Source organism: Bidens hawaiensis, unplaced genomic scaffold (assembly GCF_021521415.1).
Source record: "Bidens hawaiensis isolate Kalapana, Puna unplaced genomic scaffold, B.hawaiensis_p1.1 tig00086025_1, whole genome shotgun sequence".
In the NCBI taxonomy this organism is placed as follows: Eukaryota; Viridiplantae; Streptophyta; class Magnoliopsida; order Asterales; family Asteraceae; genus Bidens; species Bidens hawaiensis.
In genome coordinates, this window is record NW_027504183.1 from 2,676 (window position 1) to 29,120 (window position 26,445).

At 32.7% G+C, this 26,445-nt stretch overlaps 3 protein-coding genes across 3 annotated transcripts; all 3 read right to left on the minus strand.

Moving 5' to 3' along the window:
• Positions 1-4,742: 4,742 nt before the first annotated feature.
• LOC143607733 (uncharacterized) lies at positions 4,743-8,202 on the minus strand. The gene is made up of 6 exons (XM_077083076.1): positions 7,814-8,202; positions 7,299-7,407; positions 6,118-6,209; positions 5,782-6,040; positions 5,543-5,686; positions 4,743-4,914 (listed from the first exon to the last, which is right to left on the minus strand). The coding sequence occupies exons 1-6, from the start codon at positions 8,158-8,160 to the stop codon at positions 4,816-4,818; spliced, it is 1,050 nt and encodes a 349-aa protein (XP_076939191.1). The 5' UTR covers positions 8,161-8,202; the 3' UTR covers positions 4,743-4,815.
• Positions 8,203-12,425: 4,223 nt separating this feature from the next.
• Positions 12,426-14,045, minus strand: LOC143607735 (GCN5-related N-acetyltransferase 3, chloroplastic-like). Its single transcript, XM_077083078.1, has 4 exons — positions 13,563-14,045; positions 12,869-12,927; positions 12,729-12,785; positions 12,426-12,627 (listed from the first exon to the last, which is right to left on the minus strand). The coding sequence occupies exons 1-4, from the start codon at positions 13,995-13,997 to the stop codon at positions 12,492-12,494; spliced, it is 687 nt and encodes a 228-aa protein (XP_076939193.1). The 5' UTR covers positions 13,998-14,045; the 3' UTR covers positions 12,426-12,491.
• Positions 14,046-15,852: 1,807 nt separating this feature from the next.
• Positions 15,853-24,527, minus strand: LOC143607734 (cytochrome P450 714A1-like). Its single transcript, XM_077083077.1, has 5 exons — positions 24,061-24,527; positions 18,148-18,374; positions 17,729-17,979; positions 17,310-17,658; positions 15,853-16,550 (listed from the first exon to the last, which is right to left on the minus strand). Exons 1-5 carry the CDS (start codon positions 24,383-24,385, stop codon positions 16,122-16,124), a joined length of 1,581 nt encoding a protein of 526 aa, XP_076939192.1. The 5' UTR covers positions 24,386-24,527; the 3' UTR covers positions 15,853-16,121.
• Positions 24,528-26,445: the final 1,918 nt, after the last annotated feature.

The following is a 26,445-nucleotide window of genomic DNA, read 5'->3' on the forward strand; positions in this document are numbered from 1 at the left end:
CCCAATTAAATTTAGATCGTCAACATACACAGCTATGATCACATATCCTGATGTTGTCTTCTTGATGAAGACACATGGACAAATAAGATTATTTGTGTATCCTTTGCTTATCAAATAATCACTCAAACGATTGTACCACATCCTTCCAGATTGTTTCAGTCCATACAAGGATCTTTGTAATTTGATGGAATACATTTTCCTTAGGCTTTGAGCTTATTGCATCGGGGAGTTTAAATCCTTCGGGAATTTTCATATAGATGTCACTATCTAGTGATCCATACAAGTAAGCTGTGACAACATCCATAAGGCGCATCTCTAAATTTTTAGAGACTGCTAAGCTGATTAAATATCTAAACGTAATAGCATCCATGACAGGAGAATACGTTTCTTCATAGTCAATTCCTGGCCTCTGAGAAAAACCTTGAGCTACAAGTCTTGCTTTATATCTTGTAACTTCATTTTTCTCATTTCGTTTTCTCACAAAAACCCATTTATATCCTACAGGTTTCATTGACTTTGGTGTAATGACAATAGGTCCAAAAACCTTTCGATTGTTTAGTGAGTTTAATTCAGCTTGCATAGCATCTTTCCATTTGTTCCAATCTTGTCGATTTTTACAATCATCTACAGATTTTGGTTCAGGGTCATCATTTTCTTCCATGATATCGCTTGCCACAGAATAAGAAAATATATCATCAATATTTTCCATTTCATCTCGATCCCACATTATATGTGATTTACCATAGTTTATTGACAATTCTTTATTGGAATCATTTATTTCTTCCTGAGGAAATGTTATATCATTTATTCTTTCCTGAGGGAAGGTTTTGTCAATCATTCCTTCCTTAGGGTCAGTATCCTTCTCAGAACCCTTTCTTTTTCGAGGATTTTTATCCTTTGAACCGATTGGCCTTCCACGTTTTAAACGTTTTTGAGATTCATGAGGTGCATTATTATAGTTTTGCTTGCTTGGAATCTCAACTCGAGCTGGAGCATTAACAGCTGGTATATGAGATTTAGTGACCCTGTTTATATCAGTAAATGCATCAGGTAACTGATTTGCAATTTCTTGTAGATGTATTATTTTTTGAACCTCTGTCTCACTTTGTTTTGATCTTGGGTCTAGGTGTAACAATGATGGCACACACCATGATATATCTCTTTCTTGCTTTTTCATTTCTCCCCCTAATGTCGGGAACATTGTCTCGTTAAAATGACAATCAGCAAAACGTGCTGTAAATACATCACCTGTTAAAGGTTCAAGGTATCTTATGATGGAAGATGTTTCATATCCAACATATATTCTCAACCTTCTTTGGGGACCCATTTTTGTGCGTTGTGGTGGTGCAATAGGAACATACACAGCACAACCAAAAATTCTAAGATGAGAGATATTTGGCTCATTTCCAGAAACAAGTTGTGTGGGAGAGTATTTATGATTTGCACTTGGTCTCACGCGGATTAATGATCCAGCATGCATAATTGCATGACCCCAAATAGAAACAGGGAGTTTTGTCCTCATTATTAATGGTCTAGCTATTAGCTGTAGGCGTTTAATCAACGACTCGGCTAAGCCATTTTGTGTGTGTACATGAGCAACAGGGTGTTCTACAACAATCCCCATAGACATGCAATAATCATCAAAAGCATGTGATGTAAATTCTCCCGCATTATCAAGCCTTACTCTTTTAATGGTATAATCCGGAAAATGTGCACGTAATTTGATAATTTGAGCAAGAAATTTTGCAAAAGCAACATTACGAGTCGATAATAAAGAGATATTAGACCATCTGCTGGATGCGTCTATTAAGACCATGAAGTATCTAAATGGTCCACATGGTGGGTGAATTGGTCCACATATGTCACCTTGAATTCTTTCAAGAAACATTGGTGTTTCTTTATCGACTTTTAATGGCGAAGGCCTTGTAATTAATTTTCCAAGAGAACAAGATGTACATTGAGGCATTTTATCTATTTTGTGGATCTTTTGACCTTTCAGTGGATGCCCATGTGTATTTTCAATGATCCTTTTCATCATTGTGGATCCTGGATGGCCTAATCTGTCATGCCATAAGTTTATGATACCAGAATCGCAACAATTTTCTTTGACTGCCATATGTGCTTGAGGCACATTTATATATGTATAATGCAAACCAGAATGGAGCATTGGCAATTTTTCCAATATTTGATCTTTGCTTATGATATGCAAATATTTTTCATTACTAACAGTCCTTGACTGAGTATCATATCCATTATGATATATGTTTCTGAAACTCAACAAATTTCTTGTTGATTTTGGGGAAAATAAAGCATTTTCTATTTTGAGCTTTGTACCATTTGGTAATGTTAAATTAGCTTTTCCCACTCCTTCTATCAAGTTTGTAGGACCTGATATTGTATTGATGATACCTTTTGTTGGTTTCAGTTTATAAAAATATTTTTTGGATCTAAGTATAGTATGCGTGGCTCCACTATCCGCTATACATATATCTTCTTCATTTGTTTGATCTTGTGCTCCGGTGATTTTCATTTTAAATCTTGAAAAAATATTAAGAAAAAAAAATAAGTGTATAACGAAGACATATGATATTTTAATAAGAACTTTATTTAATTGAAACACAAGTAGTATATGAAAGAGGAACTACATAATTAAAGATAATGAGAACACACTTAATAACTGCATCTAATTATAGTAGTCAAGCAACTTTGTTTCAAAGTTCTACCCCAAAGTCTTCAACGCTCAGCTCAGCATTGATATTATTAAAGTTATCAACATGGTTCACTTCTTTCTCTTTTCCTTTTAGAGAGGCTTGGTACAGTTCACACAGATGTGGAGCTGTGCGACAAGCCTTTGCCCAGTGGTTTGTACTTCCACATCTAAAACATGAAGTGCCATTGTTTTCGGACCTACCAGCTTCATTCCATTTATTTTGGTGGTTAGAATTGGTATTGTGTGGGACATGATAATTATTGGCTCTCTGGTTACGACCACGACCACGGCCACGACCACGACCGTAAGAGTTATTGTTCCATTTGAATGGATGCTTACGATCATTAAAATGCCTTTTGTCAAAATGACCACGTCCACGGCCTCATCCTCGACTTTGTTCCCATTTATGATCAGAATTTTTATGAGAACTTTTGTGAGCAACATGTGCTTCTGGTATTGCTAATGAACCCGTGGGACGAGATTGATGATTTTTCATCAATAATTCATTATTTTTCTCTGCTACAAGGAGTAATGCATTTAGATCAGAGTATCTCCTAAAATTCTGCAAACGATAATGTGTTTGCAAGTTTATATTTGATGCATGAAACGTGGAGAAAGTTTTCTCTAACTTTTCTTCCTCTGTTACGGGATACCCACAAAATTCTAGCTTTGAACAAATTCGGTATAAAGCAGAGGTGTAATCATTTACCCTCTTAAAATCTTGGAACCTAAGACTGTTCCATTCATCTCTAGAAGTAGGAAGTAAAACTTCCCTTAGATGACCGAATCTGCTTTTCAAATCTTCCTATATCATATATGGGTTATCATAATTAAAATACTCATGCTGTAATAATTCATCAATATGTTTATGGATGAAAACATCAGCTCTTGCTTAATCCTGGTCAGAGCAATCATTGTATTCTTGGATTGCGTCTAACACATCCATAGATTTTAAATGTCTTTTGACATTTGCTGTCCAAGACATATAATTTTCTCCAGAAATGTTGAGTGCAGGGAATTCGAGTTTTGCTATATTTGACATTTTGTTGCTAAACATAATAGAGCAAATAATAAGATAAATATTAGAATCCATATATATCAATCAACAATGAGATACAATACATTGGTAGAGCTATAAACATATAAAAGAAAAAGAAAATGCCGAAATCTTCAGATGGGAGATTAAAAATTAGAATGAGAAGTAGTATAAGCATTATAGTGACCAACAGTAAAACCGGGTGAATCATTTTGAGAACTTTATCTTGAATAAATTTAATAAGAAGAATGTTTGTTGTAAATGAAATGGGGTTAATGATTGGTTATTTATAGTGAAAATTTATAACCTTTTTACAACGGTTATATTACCGTTTTATAACGGTAACATTACCGTTTGTATGTGTGTGTGTATATTAATTATTTTAAAGTAAATAAATAAGATATTAAATACAGTTTATTTTATAAAATATATAATTAGTATGCATAATAATAAGAATAGAATTGTTAGTGTAAATAAATCTAACTTCTAAATGAGATATTAGTGTGCATATATAAATAAAAGTTAGAATAGTTATCAAATTTTAATAACAATGTTTATACACATTATTGCTATTACTTAGTATATTAGTTAGTATATGTATATACATAGATATATATCTAATGTACATAATTAAAGAAGTGTTTATGATGCTTATGTAGATACCTTTGTGTCTATTACCTTTCTTGGTTAGGATATAAGCGGCTCGTGCTGATAACGTGTTATGATATTAGCCCTAATTATAACAATATTTTCGAAGTAATAATTGAACTAAGAAATATGCTGAGTAAACAATATGATATTTTTGTTACTTCTGGATATCAACCTTCGTACAAATACATTCTATTTATAAGGCCAAAACTATTGTGCAAAAAGTAAACTACCGACAATCTAAACTATTGTATTTCACTTGAAGTGTTCGTGTGAATAAAGGTGTTTGACAATTGTGTCACCCATCATTCATCAATAATTCATAACAATTCATATAAAAAGGGAAACAAAAACTATAATTTTGTCACTTATTTTCTATTAATATTACATAAAGTTGCTGCCACCATCTTCATACACTAGTCTAGAGCTTAGAAGAAGTAATGACTTTGGGATCATCAAAAGTAATCATCACCTTCCCAATTACCTTTCTGTCCCTGATATCCAAAAATGCAAGATTTGCCTGCCAACAACATTTACACACTTAATTTCTCTTTTCATCATGGCTTTATATAGGGGTGTCAATCGCGTCGGATTGACGGGATGATGAGTTTCGGGTTGACGGGTTAAGATTATTCCACCCTAACCCAACCCATATATTCGTGTCGTGCCGTGTCGTGAATCGGGTCAACTCATTTTTCGATCATTTACGAATATGAGTAATATAGTGACTTAGTAACTATTTAAACAATTAATTACTCTTATTCATATAAACATTTTAGCAATTTGTGACAGACCTAATTATTTTTGTATATTTATCTCTAAAATTTAAATATTAACTTCTCTAAAGTTATCAAGCGGGTTAACAGGTCAACCAGTTTTTTTAAATGGGTCAACCAGTTTTTTAAATGGGTCGTGTTCAGGTTGACCCGTTTTTTAAATGAGTCGTGTTCTGGTTGACCAGTTTAAGATAACGGGTCGTCTAAGCTGACCCGAAACCTATATTTTTCTGTGTCGGGTTCGGGTCGTGTCAGAGATTGCCGCCCCTAGCTTTATATCCAAAACCTTATCTTATCTTTATCACTTGTAACAATAATATAACTCATTATTTAAGCTCAATAAATTAATTGTTAATACTTAATACTTAGTACCTCTTGGAGCTTGTATGAATGAGAAATGTAGATTTTAATTAATCCTCTTGCCAACCAAGATAACAACTCCTTTAAAGAATCTTCAAGTACACTTGGATTATGGATTTTATGGCTCCCCCAATACAATCCATGAACTGTCCAATTCTAAACAAATGAGATTAAGTTTAGTTACTTCTTTACGCGTGTATTAACAAATAATAAACATTAAAACAAAAACAGCCTTTCTTGATCATTTTCACCTTAACAAGAGCAATATTAGCAGGAATAACCGGGACCTCGCCACTTGCAAACCCGATAACCAAAATTTGTGCACCCCAGTTCAACATCTTCATGCTTTCTTTTGTAAGCTTGCCTCCAACTGGATCATATAAAACATCAACTCCTTTGAGCTTTTTTGATTTCAAGAACGCCTTCACGCTTTCAATAACACCTCCTTTGCTCAAGTCAACAACATGATCCACGCCCGTTGACTTTAAAAACTCCACTTTCTCAGCTCCTCTGAGAGGTCAAACAGGGTCAATGCATATTTGGCCAAAGTTAAGGGCAGTAAAGAGAATTTACATAGAGGTACACACCTAGCCACAGAAATGACAGTAGCACCACAAACTTTCCCTATTTGAACCGCTGCAAGACCAACACCTCCAGCTGCACCAAGAACTAGCAATACCTGCTTATAATATAACAATGTAATCAAAAAGATTATACGATATATGTGATCAATATGGTACTCGTATACAATATAAATGACTAAACTACCCTATTTTAACTGGTTTACCTTACTAGTCATATATTACCTTTAAGTTATATACCCTCTGTCTCAAAAAACTAGACTTGCAAACATACCGAACAAACACAAACAATTAAACGAACGGGGTTTTGTTGCTCATGTTTGTTTGTTAAGAAAGCAAGTGTGTTCGCATTCGTTTGTTAATAGTATAAATAAACGGTTCACAGACATAAACGAATGAACAAAACTGAACATAGATGAACAAACATAAACCGAGCACACACCAATTAAAATTAAACGCAAACATCAATCTATCAGGCCAAAAAAACTAATAGAACTAGACTAAGTTCTAGCGGGTCTAAAAAACCTTAACTGAATGTATAGACGAACAAACAAAAAGCACATGTAAATTAACAAGCATAAATGAACGAAACGAGTGTATATGAGCAAACATAAATGAACGAACAAGACAAGTGCTCATGTTCTTTAGTTTAACTAAATAAACAAACTTTCTACCGAACAGTTCACAAACGCTTCACTGAACGCATGGTTCTTTTACAGGCCCACAAAGAAATACAGTTTTTTTAACTTAGCTGAGTATTTGACAAATAATCAAATATCCAACAGGCCCTTTACAAGACAAAACTGAAAAAAACTTGTTAGAGCAAAACTAATGTCACAAATATTTTGCATTGGAAAATTAAACATGTACACTTTTTTTTTTATCAAACTTGTTTTTCAAATGCAAAAATGGAACATAACATAAGGCATATTAAAACCATATTTTGTTTTAAAATATGCTAAATTTGATCATAATATCATCCTTTTTCACATTGATGGTAACATGGAAGATGAATAAAACAAACCGAATGTTAGACAGTTCGAACTTAAGGGTAGCTTAGTCATGTATATCGTATATTAGAGTTTGTTACACTTACATCTTATCGTTCACACTGAATATTAAAAATCATATAAAAACGGTTAAATAAACACAGTATTTAAAACCTCTAAAGACATCTGTAACAATACCTGACCAGATTTGAGGTTAGCCCTATGAACCAATGCAATATGAGATGTTCCATATGCTACTGGAAGTGCACCAGCAGCCACCAGATCACACCCATCAGGTACTCTTAACCTTCAATTTCTCAACAAAACTCAATATTAGAGCCAAAATTTTAATCAAACAGAGCAGCACATAATTTTAACTAGGCGTGCGCATAAAACCCAAAAAAATCAAACCAAAAAACAAAAACAAACGGTTCGGTTTTATGTTTTCGTAAAACCAAACCTTTTATTATTATTAGTAATAGTTTATATAAACTTAATAAATAGGTAACTAAAATATTTTAGCTCAAATGTATGATAATCAATAGTTTTCAATTAACAAAATTATTTACGCCCAAAGTCATATTTTTGGCCAATTTATTTTCAGACAAAAGCTCAAATGGCAAAACCGAAACAATACTCTTTCCAAAAATTCATAACCCGACGTTCGAATTTAGCCCAAAACCGACCCAAACCGAACCGAACCAATCACTCACAAATCCTTCTCCTCGGCAACAATAAATTGGGCGAAAGAACCCAGACCCGCAAACGAGCAAACAGGATCGCCCACTTTGAACTTGGTAACATTTGGGCCGACGGATTCAACTACGCCGGAGTAATCGGAGCCGGGGATAAAGGGTAAGGCGAATTTCTCTTGGTACTTGCCGAGAACTTGAAGGTAGTTGGCGTAATTCAAGCTGGTGGACTTGATTCGAACCCGAACTGAAGTGGGTGAAGTGAGTGTGGGGACAGGGTGAGTTGTTGAGACGGTGAGTGCGGTGGTTTCCGATGAATCTGGTGGCGTTGTTGGGTCGCCCAGCTTCCGGCATAACAAAGCTTCCATTTTTACAGAATATTATTGGGTTTGGATGAGAGAGAGTGGATAAATGATGTGACTTTTTTTATAAGTTTTAAGATCGTTGTAACCGAGGTATGGGTAAGAAGGGAGCAGGGACGAGCAAAATCGGATAATCGGTACTGGTATCGAATTGGTATAAAAGTTTTGAGTTTTAATATTGATACGGGACCTGTATTTCTCAAATTTTTACCTTCATTACCGACCGGTCCCGGTCCCGATCTCATCCCTAGACGGGAGTATGTCTAGACCTAACCTCAATCAAACCTGGTTCTAACTATTTCATTAAACGGATTTGATCTGAGTTAGGTCTTGTGAGTCTGGCCATTTTTTATTGAGACAAATCGGGTAAGACCTGTGAGATTTGGACTAATTAGACTTGGTTATTTACAATAAGGTCGATGATTGGGTCCTGAGAATACCAGTAAACGGGTCTGGGTCCGAATCAGGTCTTGCGGGTCTAACCCATTTGCACGCCCCTATTTGGTATCTCAGATCTGTATGTTTTAAGTTTTAGCACGTTTAAAGTATTGTCATTAAAAGAATTAAATGTTTTGTTAATTGTTTTAGGTAACGTGTTATATACAAGATGTGTGATTAAGTTGAAAAGATTTTGGGGGGTGGGGGGGATTGGTTGGAATATTTATTTTTTGTAATTTGGGCTGGCCTAGCCTAAGGCATTTGGTAAGTAATGTTGTGTTGGTGCTTGATTCCGTCGGTTTATGGGTTTAGTGTTCGATACTTTTTGGAGTTTATAATTTCATGAGGTTTCCTAAGAAGAAAGCCACAATGTTTCATTGTCTCTTAATGTGTTGATGTTTGTGAGAAACTAGATGTAGTTTGGTGTTTAATAGTAAGCCTGTACAATTAAATGACTCGGTGGAAGATATAATCTATTGGATTCTTGTCTTGTCATCTTGTGGTAAGAATTAGGGATGATAATGGGTCGGGTTTAGGTATTCTCAAATTCATACCTGATTATTAAAGTTTATCCCAAACCCATCAGGTTTTAATCGGGTAATTACCCGTCGGGTTTCGGTTTTTAATAAAATACTCGTCAGGTATATCCGCCTCAAAACCTGTTGGGTTTGGACAAAATATAACTAATCGATTACAAAGACGGTTACCATAAAGATAAAATATCTTAAATAGTTAACATAAACAAGTTTCGATAAATAATATATTTGGAATATATTATATATACTAGACGGGCGCCCACACGATGCGACGGGAAACAAAAATCCTAGTAATCATGTAACAATTACGGATGTTCAAGGTTTGTTTGAAACCTTGAAAATGTTTAAACCAATCACCACTTTTTATTAGCTGGTTTTTTATTGTTCAAACCATAGCAAACAGTTCGGTTTACAGTTTATATCAAAAATAGGCCATATAAAACGGACCAGACTGTAAACTTATTATTGAAGCACTATGCGTGAAACCAAACCATTAGTAACGATTCGGTTTAAACTTTCGACGGTTCAGTTTTGGTTTTCAATAACAAAAATCAAACCAACGGTTTGACTCATAGTTTAACTTAGAAACCGTTAAAACCGAATTGTGAACGCCCATACATAACATGTTAGTTTTTTTGTTTAAAAAAAACTATAGCAATACCATATGCAAATTAAAGACAATAAAATGCTCATTTTTATGATATAATTTTAAAAAAATATATATATTAGCGTATGAAAAAGTTACGGACATTGGAAAATCGTTAGTGGGAAGTTGGTTACAACTAAAATAAAAAAGAATACATGGGTAAAGATTAAGGCTCAAAGTTGTAAAAAAAAAAATTTACAAAAGTTGATGGGGCAATGTTGTAACTATTTCTATGCATATTTTTGAATGAACAAGTTTGTCCCTAGATTTACAAGTTGTAAATTACTTAAAAAGTAGGTGTCTTAATTTGGCCATGTATCATATATTATATACGGTATAGATATAGATAATATAATAAGTTATATCAGGTACATCGGGTGTATAATCGGATAAATGGGTTTATGTTATCGGGTAATCGAGTATATTAGAAATCACAAACCCGCGAAAAATTTTAAAACTAATCCCAAACTCGTCTCAAACCCTAATGGGTCGGGTATCCCCATCCCATTTATGTCGGGTTTCGACTTTTCCCATCGGGTTCGGGTTTCATTGTCATCCCTATCTAGAATCGTTCAAAATGTATAACCTATCATGGGAGGATTTTTTTTGAACGACTATTTGTATCACTAAAGGTCTGATGGGCTGACCATCCGATCATCATGGGTTTTAATTTGTAAAATGTGTATTGTGTAAGAAAATTAAGGACACCATTTAAAAATTTGCACATCCTACTATTGATCATATTAGGGATTAGCTCGATACCAAAGTGGTACCGGTACCAAAAATTTTGTTCCTGATTTTTTCAAAATCTTGGTACTAGTAACGAAAATCTCGGTCCGGTAATGGTACCGTGTTACGGTACCGAAGACAAAATTCGGGAATTACCAAGCCAAACTGTACATGTATCATTCCAATCCTAAACATCAAGTCAGTATTGAATTAATACCGAATTTGATACCCGTACCTATTTGCTCTTCCATAAATTATGTCGTTCTCATTTTCATTGAATTGTGTCTTTTCATGTCCCCATGACCCCATCTATCACCATCACTTAACAGTTAGCATTTAGTCAAATATTTAGTGCTCATGAAATGTATCTGCCGAGAGCTTATCATTTTTCTTATTGGTTTGTTTTAACTACTAAATCTTATACTTTACATGGATTAAACCTTTAACCTTCTATTTTACACCCAAGCCACCTAACCACATCACCAAAACGAGGATAGCGAGAACTTATCACTTAAAAACGAAGTCTCAACTCATTTTTATATCTAACTTAACTTAAAGTTGTCATCCATTATATTTAAACCTGATCTATGAGAAATATACTTTTTTTCTTCAACCTTGATATGCGAGAAAAACATATACTAGTATCCTACTAGTTTTGGCAAAAGAAAATTTGTATCAAAAGGCCGAAGTAACCCAAATTTAATTGCTGTTGTCATATACACCTATCAAAGATTCAGTAATTAACCAATATTAATAAAGTCAATATTTCACTTTGATAACTGATGAGTGAGTGATAACTAAGTGATAGCTGTTATTGTTGGGCTTTCTGAAAAATGACATGATTTCACATGTTGAACCGTGGCCCAAAAAGATGTTAATACTTGCATATGCTTCTACACAATGCAGTGGCCCAAACAAATGATGCTTGAAGCTTGATAGTTGATAGATACATGTTTGGTGATTTAGATAATTAGGAAGTGGACCAAAAATGTTATAACTCTGGAATCTGAAGTATCAATCGGAGCCAAAAACTTGGTTTTCATATGGGGTTTGCAATGCTAGAAGCATCAGCTTTGGTGCTTTATTTTAATGACAGCAAAGAATTGGAGACTCCATAGTGATGGAAGTTCTTGCAACTACTCTGGCAGGAAATAAGCTTATTTCCACCTAAACTTGACCATTTTTGGAGTGTTGAAATGGATCAAGAAAAGGCTATGAGGAATTTGATTTCATTTATTTATTTATTTTTATAAAAGATGAATTAAAGAAAGCTATTTTTTTTAAATAGAAATAAACATGCATTAAATTCAAAAACAATTACAATAAAGTGGCAACAAGCTGCGTCGCAAACCTCTTTTGAATAGCAATATCAATCCTACTAAAAACAAAGCTTTGGGACATAGGAGCCGACGAGGTATCATGTACTAAAACAAAGCTAATTTGAATCATCTCAAAAGGGTGCTTTATTTTAATGCCAAGAAAGTCTTGGAATTGGTCTTCTTGGTGTTTAAAGATTCAATCTTTCTTGTTGGATTCATTTCAAGGAGAGACAAGAGTATGTTCATGAACCAGAGATTTTATAACATGAAACAAAAACTACCAAAACCACGTATCGGAACTTAAAAATATGTACCAGGCGCTTTTGTTAACCCTCATGTGCAAGGCAAAGATACAAACATTTGAGCTACCTTAAATACGAAATAAAAATAATCCTGGCAACTTTTAAGAGGTGACGCAATGTTAAACGTTATTTAACCCTTCAAAGGCTATACTGCAATCTACGTCTTAAGGAGCCCATTGACTAGCAGGGTATTGGTGTGACCCGTGGATCTTCTAGTGCCAGATTCTAATGGCTATGTTAAAATATCCTCCATGAAGATGAGAATCATATTGACTCCTAACAAATCAAATGCTATAAGTAATAAATTAATATGTTTAATTTAATGATATACATCAATCAAAACATCAGTTGTTTGATTGAGATGATGTTAAGGTTTCCTAACTGATGGAACCATTAGTAATTTCCTACCAGCACTCACAACCAAATCATTACCACTCCTAGTATACATCATTGTTGTAGATCCAAGCATATCATCTCCGAATCCACATGCCTTGAAGAAACTCCTGAGGGTAATTTACACAAATTCATACTTTGGTTAACGTGATGCATATTCTTCCATCTTACTTGTTTTAAATATTTAACATCTGATTTGCATCAAACTTACATTTCTTGATCAGAACATAGAGCTGCTATTTCATATATACCTTTACCTGAAATCAATCTGCAACCAAAGTAAAAAAAAACAAAACTTTGACTTTTTTGGTCAAACCGTATCCATAACATGAATTCTGTAAATTTACAAACCTTATGATCCTTTGAAGAATCATTCGCCCGATTCCTCGACCCTGTAATGGAGGGATTACCTACAAAGTAACTGATACAAGATTACATGAACATATATTCAAATAACTGAATCTAATTATCAAATTCTAGGGGTTTGCATGTAAGTATGTAACCCAAAAAAAAAGATCTGAAAACATAAAAACCGAAATAACCAACCCGAAACAAAAACTGACGATTTGCTTTATTCAGACTCGGTTTTGCGTGTAACTAAACCAAAAAAGCCGAACTGAACTTGTTGGTTTTTATTTTTTATTTTAATTTTTTTGTGACTTTTACAGTTTAATATATAACCCAAATATTTTAACCTCAAATGTATACTAATCTCCTAACTAACAAACAAATTAGGCCACATTCGTTATTTTTGACCAACCTTTTTAATTCATCCCAAAACCTTCAAGTCTAAATGAGGCAAACGAAATCAAACCGAACCCAAACCAAAATTTCATAAACCTTAGCACTGCCATTTCCGGGTTTTATTCAGTTTTAGCCCATAACCAACCCGACCCATGCGCATACAAGAATTTTGACCCAAATCAAATTAATCATAATCCATATAGATTTTTTTTATCCATCAAAGAAGAATTAAACTACCAAATAACAAGTATTTGAATTAAACTACCAAATTGATCATAAGTCTAGGGTTTATAGTTTATACCATGACATCATAAATCGAAGCAGTTAACGCACTATCCGACACAGCTCTACCGAACCCAACCAACCGTCCACTACCAGGAGTCAACGGAATCATTCGCCGGTACCAATCGCTGCCGGTGACCGATTCCGGCGACGCGGTAACAAGCTCCGGCTTGGAGAAAACAGACACCACGACGGAGCTGTGCGCGAGAGCTAGCCGGAGTTTATCGACGGCCACCGGCTCCACTCGTCCGTCGGGAAGGATATTAGGGAACCGGTGGAACGAGTGGTTGCAGGTGTTACAGAGATCTTGTAATTGAACCGGGTTTACGTCTGACAGCTTCGTGGATATGAGAATGGGTGGCATCGGTGGCCGCCGGTGCCGTTGCCGGAGTGATGGCTTCTGGTTGTTGAGTATTTTCGCCGGAGTTAGGGTTTGGGAACTAATGATCGCCATTTTAGTTCAGTAAAATAAAAAGTGTGTGGTAATTAATTAATAATAATAATAATAATAATAATAATAATAATATTTTAGGGTTTAATCAGAACGGTTGCTATCAATCGGAAAATGTGATTTAATATCCACTGCAAGTACAAGATAAGAAGTGGGACCCATGTCTTTAATTCCACATCTATTGTGGCTCAACTTTTATCGCATGTTACTCGATCATGATCCCAAGTTGATAAAAATAGGTAAATTTCAGTGGGGTGTGTTTGATGAAATGCCAAGACAGGATCTTCGTCATTAGGCTGAGCGGTATGCCTCATTCCACACCCTCCGGTATGAGAATGACTATACGAGGGAAAGGGAACACCGTGCCCATGGAGAATGACGAGGTGCAAATGAGGGTCGCTCGGGTCCTTTGATCGCTTATCCAATCATGTTTTTTGTTTTTGTCTTTTCTTTTTATTTCCTTTTGTTATTAAATAAAATGGAATTGTGGAGAATGAGGTATAACACGGGTTGAGTGGTGAGATTGAATAATGGAGGAAACTGAGTCGACACTAAGGTGGCGCAAAGGCGCAAACGTGACGAACGAGGGAAAATGAACAGAATGTGATGGTCGTATCTTCAATGAAAGTGATCATGGGGTATTCTATTACAAGGGCAAAACTGTAACTTTCCCATTTAACTGTGATAGTTAGAAAGACCATCTAAAGACTAGAAAGTTTGCGTAACCTGGTGCAAGTGTGCAACACAACAGTGAGTTTCAAATGGGCATAACAAGATAAGAAATTATCAGTGGCCCCTGATAATTTCTGCTAAAAGATAATATCGGTCTTTAATCCCACGTCGCATGTTGCTCGATAAAGTTGATCCTCAGTGAAAGTGATCATTGGTACAAAATTCAATCAGCTGTAATATTCTATTACAAGGGCAAAATGGTAATTTGCTTGTGAAAGTTTGAAAGACCAATCCCAAGACTTGAAAGTCTGCAGACCTGATGAAAACACAACATTGATTTTCAAATGGGAATAACAGAATATCCTCAAATACCATGCTGATAAACTCAAAATAATATATATTCTCAAGCTAAATAGAGTGAACCACAAGCAATCAAGAAAAACAAGGTTGGATAACATCTCCTGCTATATCAAGAAAGTTAATTGAAGTGAATTTTATTATATCAAGGTGCCATGGGAGGAGATGCCTGTGAATCTGCTGACTTTTGCACTCAGAACTTCAAGATTATCATGGAACAAGAAGGAATTCACCATCTTTTATCTGGTGAACAGAAGGTATGAAAAGAATTCATGAAAAAAATGAAAGTTTTTTTTACTAAACTTGATTTAAGTTTAAAGCACCCTCTTTTAATTCATTTACTTGATGGCATGGTTGTTTGCAGTGCCAGATTTGGAATATCCACCAAAACTTTCAAGCTGATCAGAATTTTTTAGAGAAAAATTATCTATTTCATGATCTTATACTAAAGTTGCAAATACTTCTATTATCTCACTGGTTTGATAAATTAACTCGGGTAGTTGATCAAGAAATTTGTGTTTTTTTTTGTCTTTGTTCTTCAGTCTTCGCTAACTTGAATCATAAAGCAGGAACTACTGATGCAACTTGTATGATTAAATTTCAGTGTGTCCTTCTGGTTGGATGTGTGTTGGTACATGCATAACATTAAGCTAGACAGGGAGTAGACCTGTAAACGAACTGAAATGAATGAGCATGAACATGAACACATGCGTCGTTCGCTCATTTATGTTCGTGAATGTTCGTTTACGTTCGATCGTTTAAATCTGTTCATTTACATTCACTATATTCATTAGTTTACATTTTTTACGCTCGTTTTTTACACAAAGATGGATTACCTCAACAAGTTAAAGATATTAAGCACGAACATGTTCTTAAACTCGATATGGTAAAAGCATACATCTGTGATTTCTGCAAGAAACGAGGGGCGTTTTGGGCATTTTCGTGTCATGTTTGTGGCTATGATCTTCATCCAACATGCATCAAAGAAACCCTATAGAAAGTTTTAATGTTTTATGTATGCTTGTAATTATTATATCAAAACAACTTGATTCTACAAAACATGTTATACATTAGAATGCATACAATAATATCATCTCTCTATTGAAACTTTTGAATGATGATGTTGACACCGTGTCCTGGTTGTACAGTCATTCTATAAGCAGGAGAATGCTGATAATTTGGGGATAAAGAAAATGTGAACTTAGAAGTGATAAGTGAGATGACCACTTTTAACTGAGCCATTGCAAAGTTTCGGCCTAAACAGGACCGAGCACCGACTCCAAACGGGACATAAGCTTGGGGGGCTTTGCATGCTTTGATTACACCGTTAACGAACCTCTCGGGTTGAAATTTATGGGCATCGGGTCCCCATATGTCAGGGTCACGGTGTAGTGTCGGGATCAAGCTCCATATGCAGACGCCTTTGGGCACGTCTAAGTGTCCTATTTGTGTCCTTTCTAGTGCCTCTCTTGACACAAATGCTGCTGGTGGGAACAACCTCATTGCTTCTTGAATCACCATTGTTACCTGCATAGGTGTAGTTTGAAAATGATTATGTGGTTTTTGATTATTGAAATTAGGGGTGTTAATTGCGTCAGGTTGGGTGGTTAAATTTTCAACCTGAACACGACCCGTTTGTTTATTTGTGTCAAAAACATCAATCCTAGCCCAGGTACACTTCAGATCTTTTAAGTTTTAACCCATTTCTCTAAATGTGTCAAATAGGTTTGCGGATAGTAATCAAGCTGTAAACTTGTTAATTGAGTTGGTGGGATGTAATAAACGGGTTAGACGAGTGGTTAACGGGTTGGCCTGTTAGATCTACCTTTTTGTTAAATGGGTAACCCGATCACGGCCCATTATATGAAATAGGTCAACACGAACGCAACCCATTTAAGTTGTTTATCTAAACATGTCAAACGTGATCAAGTTATAAACTTGTTAATTTTGCTGTAAAAATAGGTTAAGTGTTGGTGGGTTGACCTGTTGGGCCAGCGTTTAACCTACAGGTCAACCTGAAAACGACCCGTAAAATTAAATAGTTAAACCTAAACACGACCTGTTTAACCTATGTTTCTAAACATGTTGAACGGGTTGGCCGGCTGTAATCATGTTATAAACTGGTTAAATCGAGTTTTAATAAATGGTTTAAACAAGTTTATTAAACGGGTTAGATATGACAACCCAAAACCTAACTGTTTTCATGTCATGTTAGAATTTGCCATCCCTTCACAGCCAGATAAACAACTAAAATAAAACTGGTGTAATAATGGTTATGGACTTTACCGATTTCAACTTAGGAAGTGAGTCCACATCAAGTGAGCCATTAGGACACGCTTGGGACATTTCATCACGGATACGGGTCTGCCATTGTGGATACAAAGCTAACAACATCAAGCACCATGATGCAGCCACACTCGTCGATTCATGTCCCGCAAAGTAAATATTCTTGCAGTTATCAACAATGAAATGCCTGCTTTCTTCTTTACTTGCAAAATGGTCCATGGCTTCTTCCAAGATCATTTGCAAAAGATCTTTCTTCAACAATGATGCCTCTTGACATTTTCTTTCACACACAGCCTCCCAAATCAATGAATCTATCTCTTTTTCCAAACTCTTCACATCCTTCTTTTGTCTGTTTTACATAAACTTTTCAATTCTCGGGTACTTTTGTAACGGTTTCTATAAACATTGTTGAAACTTACCCGAGAGTAGGAAGGCCAAAGAGCATGCCTTTAGAGGAGATGGTTTTTTGAAGGGTTCTAAGTTTGGAGAATATCTCTTTGCCTTTGGTGTAAGAGCTTCCAAAACATACCCTTGAGATCACGTCTGCGGAAACTGCCCGCAGATCATCGTCAACTCTTATCTCGGCTTTTAGATCACCTTGAACGTCAATGCACGCTTGCCATTTTGGCAAAAGTGGTTCGACCGATTCCAGCATGAGCCCCATCATACCCTAGTTAATTAAGAAAAAGATTGTACACTATAAGTTTATGACACGATCGTATCATTATCATTTTGTTAACCCTTTGTTTAATGATAGGATTGCGTTATGAACCTCTACAGCTATAAGTTCATGCATGGAGTTTGTCTGGTGGGATAAGAGTGAAAAGGAACAATGTACCTTGACTTTATCCATGAAGAATTCAGGGGCAATAATTTTCCTCTGGTGAACCCAAAAATGGCCATTTGATCTCAAAATACCATTTCCAAGTAAAGGTGATAGTCTTTTGGTGATGTAAGAAGGTTTTCCCAGTCCAAGTGTGATGGACTGGTTCATTTCCTTAACCAGTTCAGGATCATTTATATACAAGTGTTGCTTATTCCCTGTTGAGTATGTAAATATTGAACCTGCATCCAAACACTTTTAATAACACACAAATTATGATATATCTCTATTAGTTCGAACGGGTAGAAAAACTATGACTGAAAAGGAAACGAGTCAAAAGATTCACAATATGCGTGTCCTCAACTCCTCAAGACATACAACTTATTTAATTATTGTGTTTTAAGAAAAAAAAACCAAGGACGTGTATTAATTTTTAACACCTTTAAATTATCGACAAAAAATGGTTAAAACACAATAGTTAATGTGCGTTCTCAACTAGAAAATTGTTTAATTTGCAATCCAATTATTATTATTATTATTGTTGTTGTTGTTGTTATTATTGTTATTTTGAAATTGTTGGAAAACAAGTGTTTCGGGTCAACTTAACCCAACCATTTGGACTTTCATTTGAAACAAAAAAAAAGTTGATGCATTTAAATATAGTCAGCCAAGAGAATGACACGTGTGAAATCTTGATTAGCATTAAGTTGTGGATGCTTTCAATTAGTTATTTTCGTTGGCCAATCAGTTTGTTTAAGAATATATATAACCTTAAGACCTTAGAATTAGATCTCAAGTTTAGATCTAATCTATCCAATTAGGAGTTTCATAATTCATATTAATAATTAACGCTAGAAGATATATATCGATTATAAGAATATTAAAAAAAGGCTTCTTTTTTTTCCCCCCTTTTAAGTAACATTCAATGTATGTATGAGGAACAAATAGTCAACTCAACGTAGATAATTATCGTTAGGATATTTCAAAAAAGATCCTTTATGAGTTCATCATATTACCAAAAGCTCCAAAGTAATTAAACTATTTAAGTATGAATTAATTTGTGGTTATTTAGTAGGCAATAAATATGGAGGATCGGAGGTGGAGACATAAAGTTGAAACATAATATTTGCATTGCATTATTCCATGGCCAAAAGGAAAAGAAGGAGCAACAAGACATATATATATCACACTATCACATCAAACAACAGTACCAATATTCCACCCAGCTCATTATATAAAAAGGAAATTCAAATAAACATCTCAAGTATTATAGCAATATAGCATGCGCAGCTAAGTTGACTTGTACCTTATAAACTAAACCTAGCTAAGTTGACTTGTAAATTAACAGATAAGATGAAAAAGGAAAGGTGATGGATCGATGATACATACTTTTAAGTTTATAAAACATATATCTTTCTAACGGGGGACTATAAATATTTATAACAAATTATTGAGAAAATCTTCAGATCGCCTTGTCTGTGAGGCGTTTGGAAATTGGAATCCATTTTGGTATATTACGTCACATTCATACAAATAGTGAACGTGTGAGACTTTAACTAAACAATTATTTAACAAGAGCGTAATGGATTTAACTTTAAGTTAAATAAAAGAAAAAAAGTGCGCTCTACTAGGTGGTAATTGTTAAATTTTGTTAATATCTCATCATTGAGAGATATTTTAATATAAACTAAAATTTATTATAAGATGATATCCTTAGAAAAATAAAGTTTTTAATTAGGTTCAAATTTGTAGGGCCTGTTTAATATTTTAATTCTAAATGAAGGTGATGTCACCTATTAATGAAAAACTTAAATATTAGTAAGTTAAAATATAGGCAATAATTTAAGTTGTTGAGATTTTGTTAAAATAGTTATAAATTTCACAGCTGTTTTCTTTTATTTATAGTGTTGTAGCCTTGTCTGGTACACAAGTTGTAACTAGACCCACGTGACTTTCTCTTCTATTTTTTTGTATTCGTCTTGGAACATAAAATAAAAATAAGAAACAGACACTGAGGAACATTGAAACATCTCTTTCATGAAAAAGAAAACAGTGTACCAATAGGTCAGTCAATATACAACATGCTCCTAGTATTATCCATTGGTAGATGGAAAAACAACTTTGTTATAAACAAAAAATATATCTATATAAAGTAATTTTATCAAGTACAATCATATATAAAGTAATTGTATACGGTAACCCGACTATTTTTCTTGTGTCATTATTACGTTATTGGCTGGTAGTAATATCCAACAATATCACCATTGATATTGTCTAAACATATTAATTTACGACTTCAAGTTTTTTTTTTTCAATAGTTAAGAAATAACCATGGTGATTGGTGACTGTCAATGTGTCTTGTGTTGAGATTGTAATATTTTCGAAATATCTATGAAAAATTTCGTTAGTTAAACATGTTTTCTTCAAATTAATATAAAAATCAAATGATGATATATATTGACAAATTATAGCAAAATAATACTTACTCATGTGTCATGTGTGGGCAGTCATGTGGGTATAGGGACCATCTTGTTTTGCCAAAATCGAAAAAGACAACTTAGATGACTATAATCATATATCATATTTTGTATGTCAATATAAACGAATATTTTAAATATATATTTACTAGTTTTTATATCCAGTATTAGAGGAGTTGATTTACATTATTATTGGTTTACATTATTCATTTGTAATATTTATATATATATTTTTAAATTTTAATTTTATTTATTGTACTAAGTTAATAATATATTTAGGATTTGAAAATAAAAAGGTTTCAGAAATAAATGAAATATTATAATCCGGATTAAAAACTATCTGGGTTTGGTGAGACTAATGATCCGCTTATTTTTTTACTATAAACTTATTTATTAATTATAAATAATATTTTTTTTTTTAAATCAAATATTAATTTTTACTATAACCTTATTTTGTAGGATTTTCATATTAAATAATTGTAAGATTAATTTTTATGTAATGAGATGTTATAACCCGTTTAAGGGCTATCTGGATTTGGTGTGACCAATTATTTCTTTGCTATAAACTTATTTATTAATTATAAATAATATTTTTTTTAAAAATCAAATATTAATTTTTACTATATCTTTATTTTGTAGGATTTTCATATTAAATAATTGTAAGATTAATTTTTATGTAATGAGATGTTATAACCCGTTTAAGGGCTATCTGGATTTGGTGTGACCAATACCCATGAATTCGAGTAAAATGCATAAGAAGACTCCATTTACAAAAGAAAAAAAAGTAATATGATGGCATGCGATGATGTGAGAAGCAACATAAAAGCTTTTAAATGTTTCGTTTATATATATATTTAAAACATCAACACACAAGAAAGTGGGAATATAATATATGTTACTAGCTTTTATCCCCGTATTACAAAAGTTGTTTTACATTTTTGCACAATTTTCTTTTAGTTTAATTATATTTATTGTAAGGAAGTTAATAATATACTTAGGGTTTGATGATGAAATAGTTTTACAAATAAAGAGATGTTATAACTCGTTTAAAAGCTATCTGGCTTTGGTGAGACCCATGAACCGCTTGTGTTTTTTAGTATAAAATATTTCTTAGTTATAAATATATATATATATATATATTAAATCGAATATTAATTTTTAGTATATCCCTATTTTATAAGATTTTCATATCATAATTTTGGTGAGATTAATTTTTAATATAATGAGATGTTATAACTCATTTAAAGGTTATCTAGGTTTGGTGAGACTCATACACGTGAATTCAATTAAATGCATGAGAAACTTGCATTTACAAATAAAACAATCTGGTGGCTTAGAGTTCAAATAAAAATAAAGAGTTTTCTAAGAATGGTAAGAACCGATATATTTTTGACATATAGCATTACAACCTTTGGTGAAAGAATAATCATAGGAAACTATATCGATTATTGTGGTGAAAGAGCAATTCTAGGAAACTATGTCGGTTATTAGTAATTTTAAATCTCAATCATTGATTAACATGATCTAATGGCTATAATTTATTCATAGTCTTCTTAGGAAACTACTTCTTTTTAGAATAACCCTCCCATATATATATATATATATATATATATATATATATATATATATATATATATATGGTTGATATCATTTAAGAACTCCAAAAACGTTAAGAACTGTTAGGAACTCTAAACAATCAAACATTTTTTAAATTTTTTTATATACTAACTTTATTTAAAAGTAGTTTTATCATATTTTATATAAAAAATTTTGATTACATATATAAATCACAAGTTTACATATGTGTAAAATTTATGTCCTAACAAATTTACATAGGTGTAAAATAAAACATAGATATGTATAAAAACTAATTTTCAAAACTGTAATCGTAAATATAAATATACAAAATGATGAAACTACACTCAAATAACATGAACATACAAATTATTTTATAAAAAACGTTAGTTTTCAATAAATCCTTGAAGTTCTTAAATAATTTAAGGGTTCTGTAATGATATTCATCATATATATATATATATATATATATATAAGATTTCTCTAGAGAAAGAACTTGTTTCGATATATAGAATGACACTAATTATGAAACTACAACATCTCATTATGTCCCACACAACGTGTCTCTTCATCAAGAAAGTGTACAGTTTATCTTAAGTCACCGAAGTATTCAAATATTATACTACTAAAGACATCAATATAATATTATTGATCGTTGAGTATGCAAATATCGGTGACATTTAAACATCAATATAATATTGTTGATCGTTGAGCATCAATTTGGCCATCACAAATATTTTATTATTATATTCAAGTAACTCCTGATTATAAGTATATTTGGTTATATACACTTGATTATTAAAAGAATCTTTCATTATTTGGTTATATTTAATTAGTGTCGTTGATGTAATATCTATGTTTCTATATAATAATATTATGATAAAAAAAGTCAGCAAAAAATTAGTATTGTTATATATGTCAAAAAATGAATTTTCCTTTTAATTCATGTGGGGCTAACTAGTTAAAAAGGTGTGTTTAACAAGTTACCTAGTGTCATGACACGTGAACGAAGTGGAATGATCAAATCTATTCGATTAATTAAAATGCAAACTATATAATGATATATGAAAAACACAAAATTCTTTTAAAACTTATTTGGATAACTAACGAGCCATTATAAACGAGAAAACCTTCTCTCTCTATCTGAAGTTCTCTTTATATGTTTCACCTTAACCACTTAACCATTTAAACGGAATCATTGACATATGAATAACACAATTATCTATTTATCTTATCAATCATGTCAAACCCTAGAAGAATAAAGGTAAAGTACATAGATTGATCATGAATTTTTCATGAACTTTGTAGCTAATATATCTTTGCCTTATATTTTAGTTCAAAGTTCAAACTAAATAAAACAACTTAACTTCAAACTTTAATAAGAGACGACAAATGATTCAAGGTTAAGTATCTTAAAAAGCCATAAAACATACTTATTGCATATTATAGCTTCTTTAAATGTATTTCATATAAGTTAAAATATCATTTTGATTTTTTTTTGTAATTGTTCAATAAATTCATTTATACACTTTTTATAAATATATAAAAAAATAGATTTATAAGCAAAATTAATGAGTTTTGTGAATTTTTTTATAAAAGCTGAGATATATAACTAAAGCATGTCTATCATAGACGGAAAAAAACAAAACAAAAATTATATCAAAGAGGGTTTTTAAGTCAGTCGATCCAACCGATTAAACTCTTACGATTCCTATTACTAAACCACAAATACAAAAAGTTAACAATGGAATAAAATATAAGGTATATGTTTCAAATTACTGGCGTGTGAGTTAGCCATTTTAAAATCAATTTATATAAGTATTTTATAATAAATATTTATCAAATAATAGTAAGTGCATGATAAGGTGTAACATACCGTATTGTTTCCTCCATTGTTCAAAGTATGGGAAGAGAATACAAGTATAGTCATCACCAACAAAATCTGATCCATTGATGAACCTTGAAGCTTTCATGGAGATTGCAGCAGACTGGATTTTCTGCATCTCACCCACATTCCCATATGGAAAAGACGGTTTTGGCCCTCTGATTCCTTGCCTTTCAAGCTTCTTTCTTAATCTTTGGGGCTTCAACCATAATATATTCAAATAATACGAGGATAAGATGGTGATTATAAGTAAACAAACATAAACAAGAAGATCAAGAGTCAGGGAAGAAGACGATAAAGATGAAAGTGTGCTCATTTTAGTTTGTATGGGCGGTGGGGGTGTTACATGAGATGGAATGAAAGGGACTACTTATAATAGATCAAGTTTTGTTGTAGAGATGAGATTTGCTTGTTTTTAGACATGTACAAGATTTAATGTATCATGTACGAGTTGGTTAGCAGGTCTGGACGTGTGTTTTATATTTGGACCCCTTGTGCTTTTGTAAGTTTATACATTGAGTTTATAGATTGAATATTTTTCTTAAAGGTCCCCAAATGTTTGGTGGAGACTTTTGTTAGGCTTTGTTGATTTCAAGAGGTTTTGGTTATGGGAAAATGAAGATTTTGAAAAGTTTGACAGGTTATCTATTGCACATATTTACATGAGTAGGTTCATATACATTTTAATTTTAATATGAGAACGTAAAAAGTAATACAAATTTATAAAAAAAAAATAATAACGTAAGAAACAATACCAACTAAAATACTAATATACATAAACAATAATTTTTAATAACAATATAAATAACCTAAAAATTACAACAAAAGAATCAAAATCAAGAACAAAATAATAACAAAAACTTATAACAACAAAAGAAAAAAATCTAATAATAACAAAATAAATCATCAAATGCTTATAATGTCTCATAATTAAAATTAGCATATACGAACAAAAAAATAACAGCAAACACCTATAAAAATAAACTTAATAGTAACAGCAAATTAGTTCTCACTGTTTTCAAGTTTAAAATAAAATGTATTAAAATGTATCTGATCATGTTTCCATATTTACATGCTTTATATAGATGTGTCCTAAGTTGCATGTTGTTGGTTCAGTAGAGTTTGATGGTATCATGGTAGTTAAACTTCCTCCAATTAACGTGTCTCTCATTATTCGTAGTACATAGGGAAAGGAGGAAAAAGAGGAAGGTCGTCTGCAAACGTGATGGGAAGAGAGTGTGGAAGCCGCCCATGCGGAAAGGCGTGTCTATTGGATAGGAGAAGGCGTCTTTGGAGAAGAGTTTGATTTCATTTTTCATCCTTACTGCTCGTGCTATAATTCATATTATCAATATTGAAATACTTCATCCGTCCCATTTTAAATGTCATGGGAACCAAAACACATAAATTAAGAAATGTTTGATCGTTTTATTTTATGAGCTGTAAAATAAAATTAATGTCCTTTAAGTTATTATGGCTAAAATCCATTTTTCTTCCTTGGCTAAAACATCTAGTATATGTAATAGTAAGGGCACAATTGAAAATTGAATTTATATGTATAGAAATAACATTTAAATTGGGACAGCCAAAAATGAAAAAATGGACATTTAAAATGGGACGGAGGGAAATACTTGGTAGCTAATTTAGTGGTTTTCGTTACGTGTCTACTTGGTTTTTTAGTCATTATTGCATACTAAATTTCAATAATAAAGTTCCTAACAAGTAACGACTTACGTAAATCATAGATCATTGTATCTTATACTTTTTTTTAACTAAATTCTAGGAAAATTTGATGGTGAATATATAGTTTTCTTTAGTAGGTAAACGATTAGCAACACGATGCATTTAATAAGTTTGATGGTGGTGATATAAACTTGAATATTAAAAAAAAAAGGAAAAGTCAACATAGATAAATTAAGGATGCATGGTATGTAAGCTGATAATAACAAAATAAGATGTAATAACATTTTTTTAGTCCCCATAGTTTGTCAAAAATAACACGTTTATGCACTAAGATTTAAAATTGTTTAACTTTTATAAGGAGTTTTTTTTATAATGAGTGTGGGTAATTAACTTTAACTTTTTTTAAGTTTTGACAAATTGATCAAAATATCCTTTTGACTATTTTTTTTCTAAAAAAGTCATATATGTAATTCTTTTAATCTTAAGAACTATATATGCAGTTTGCTTAGGGGCTAGTTGGTATTAATGATTTCATTAAAAGACTATCTCTGAATCGATCAAAAGTAGAATGTGTTTGGTTTACTAAAAAGACACATATTAATAATTGAGTTTCAGAGACATGCTGAATTAGATGTTTAACCTCTTAATCAGTTAGAATTCTTATTGATTTAGCACAAAGTTGTCAAACACCCC

Coding starts and splice junctions, on each gene's coding strand:
- LOC143607735 (XM_077083078.1), bottom strand. CDS start 13,997: ATGGCGATCATTAGTTCCCAAACCCTAACTCCGGCGAAAATACTCAAC. Junction 12,928..13,562: donor CTTCGATTTATGATGTCATG/GTATAAACTATA, acceptor GTTACTTTGTAG/GTAATCCCTCCATTACAGGG. Junction 12,786..12,868: donor ATTCTTCAAAGGATCATAAG/GTTTGTAAATTT, acceptor CTTTGGTTGCAG/ATTGATTTCAGGTAAAGGTA.
- LOC143607734 (XM_077083077.1), bottom strand. CDS start 24,385: ATGAGCACACTTTCATCTTTATCGTCTTCTTCCCTGACTCTTGATCTT. Junction 17,980..18,147: donor TCTTCATGGATAAAGTCAAG/GTACATTGTTCC, acceptor TTAATTAACTAG/GGTATGATGGGGCTCATGCT. Junction 17,659..17,728: donor TTTGGCCTTCCTACTCTCGG/GTAAGTTTCAAC, acceptor TATGTAAAACAG/ACAAAAGAAGGATGTGAAGA.
- LOC143607733 (XM_077083076.1), bottom strand. CDS start 8,160: ATGGAAGCTTTGTTATGCCGGAAGCTGGGCGACCCAACAACGCCACCA. Junction 6,210..7,298: donor CTAACCTCAAATCTGGTCAG/GTATTGTTACAG, acceptor TATTATAAGCAG/GTATTGCTAGTTCTTGGTGC. Junction 4,915..5,542: donor ATTCATACAAGCTCCAAGAG/GTACTAAGTATT, acceptor TGTTGTTGGCAG/GCAAATCTTGCATTTTTGGA.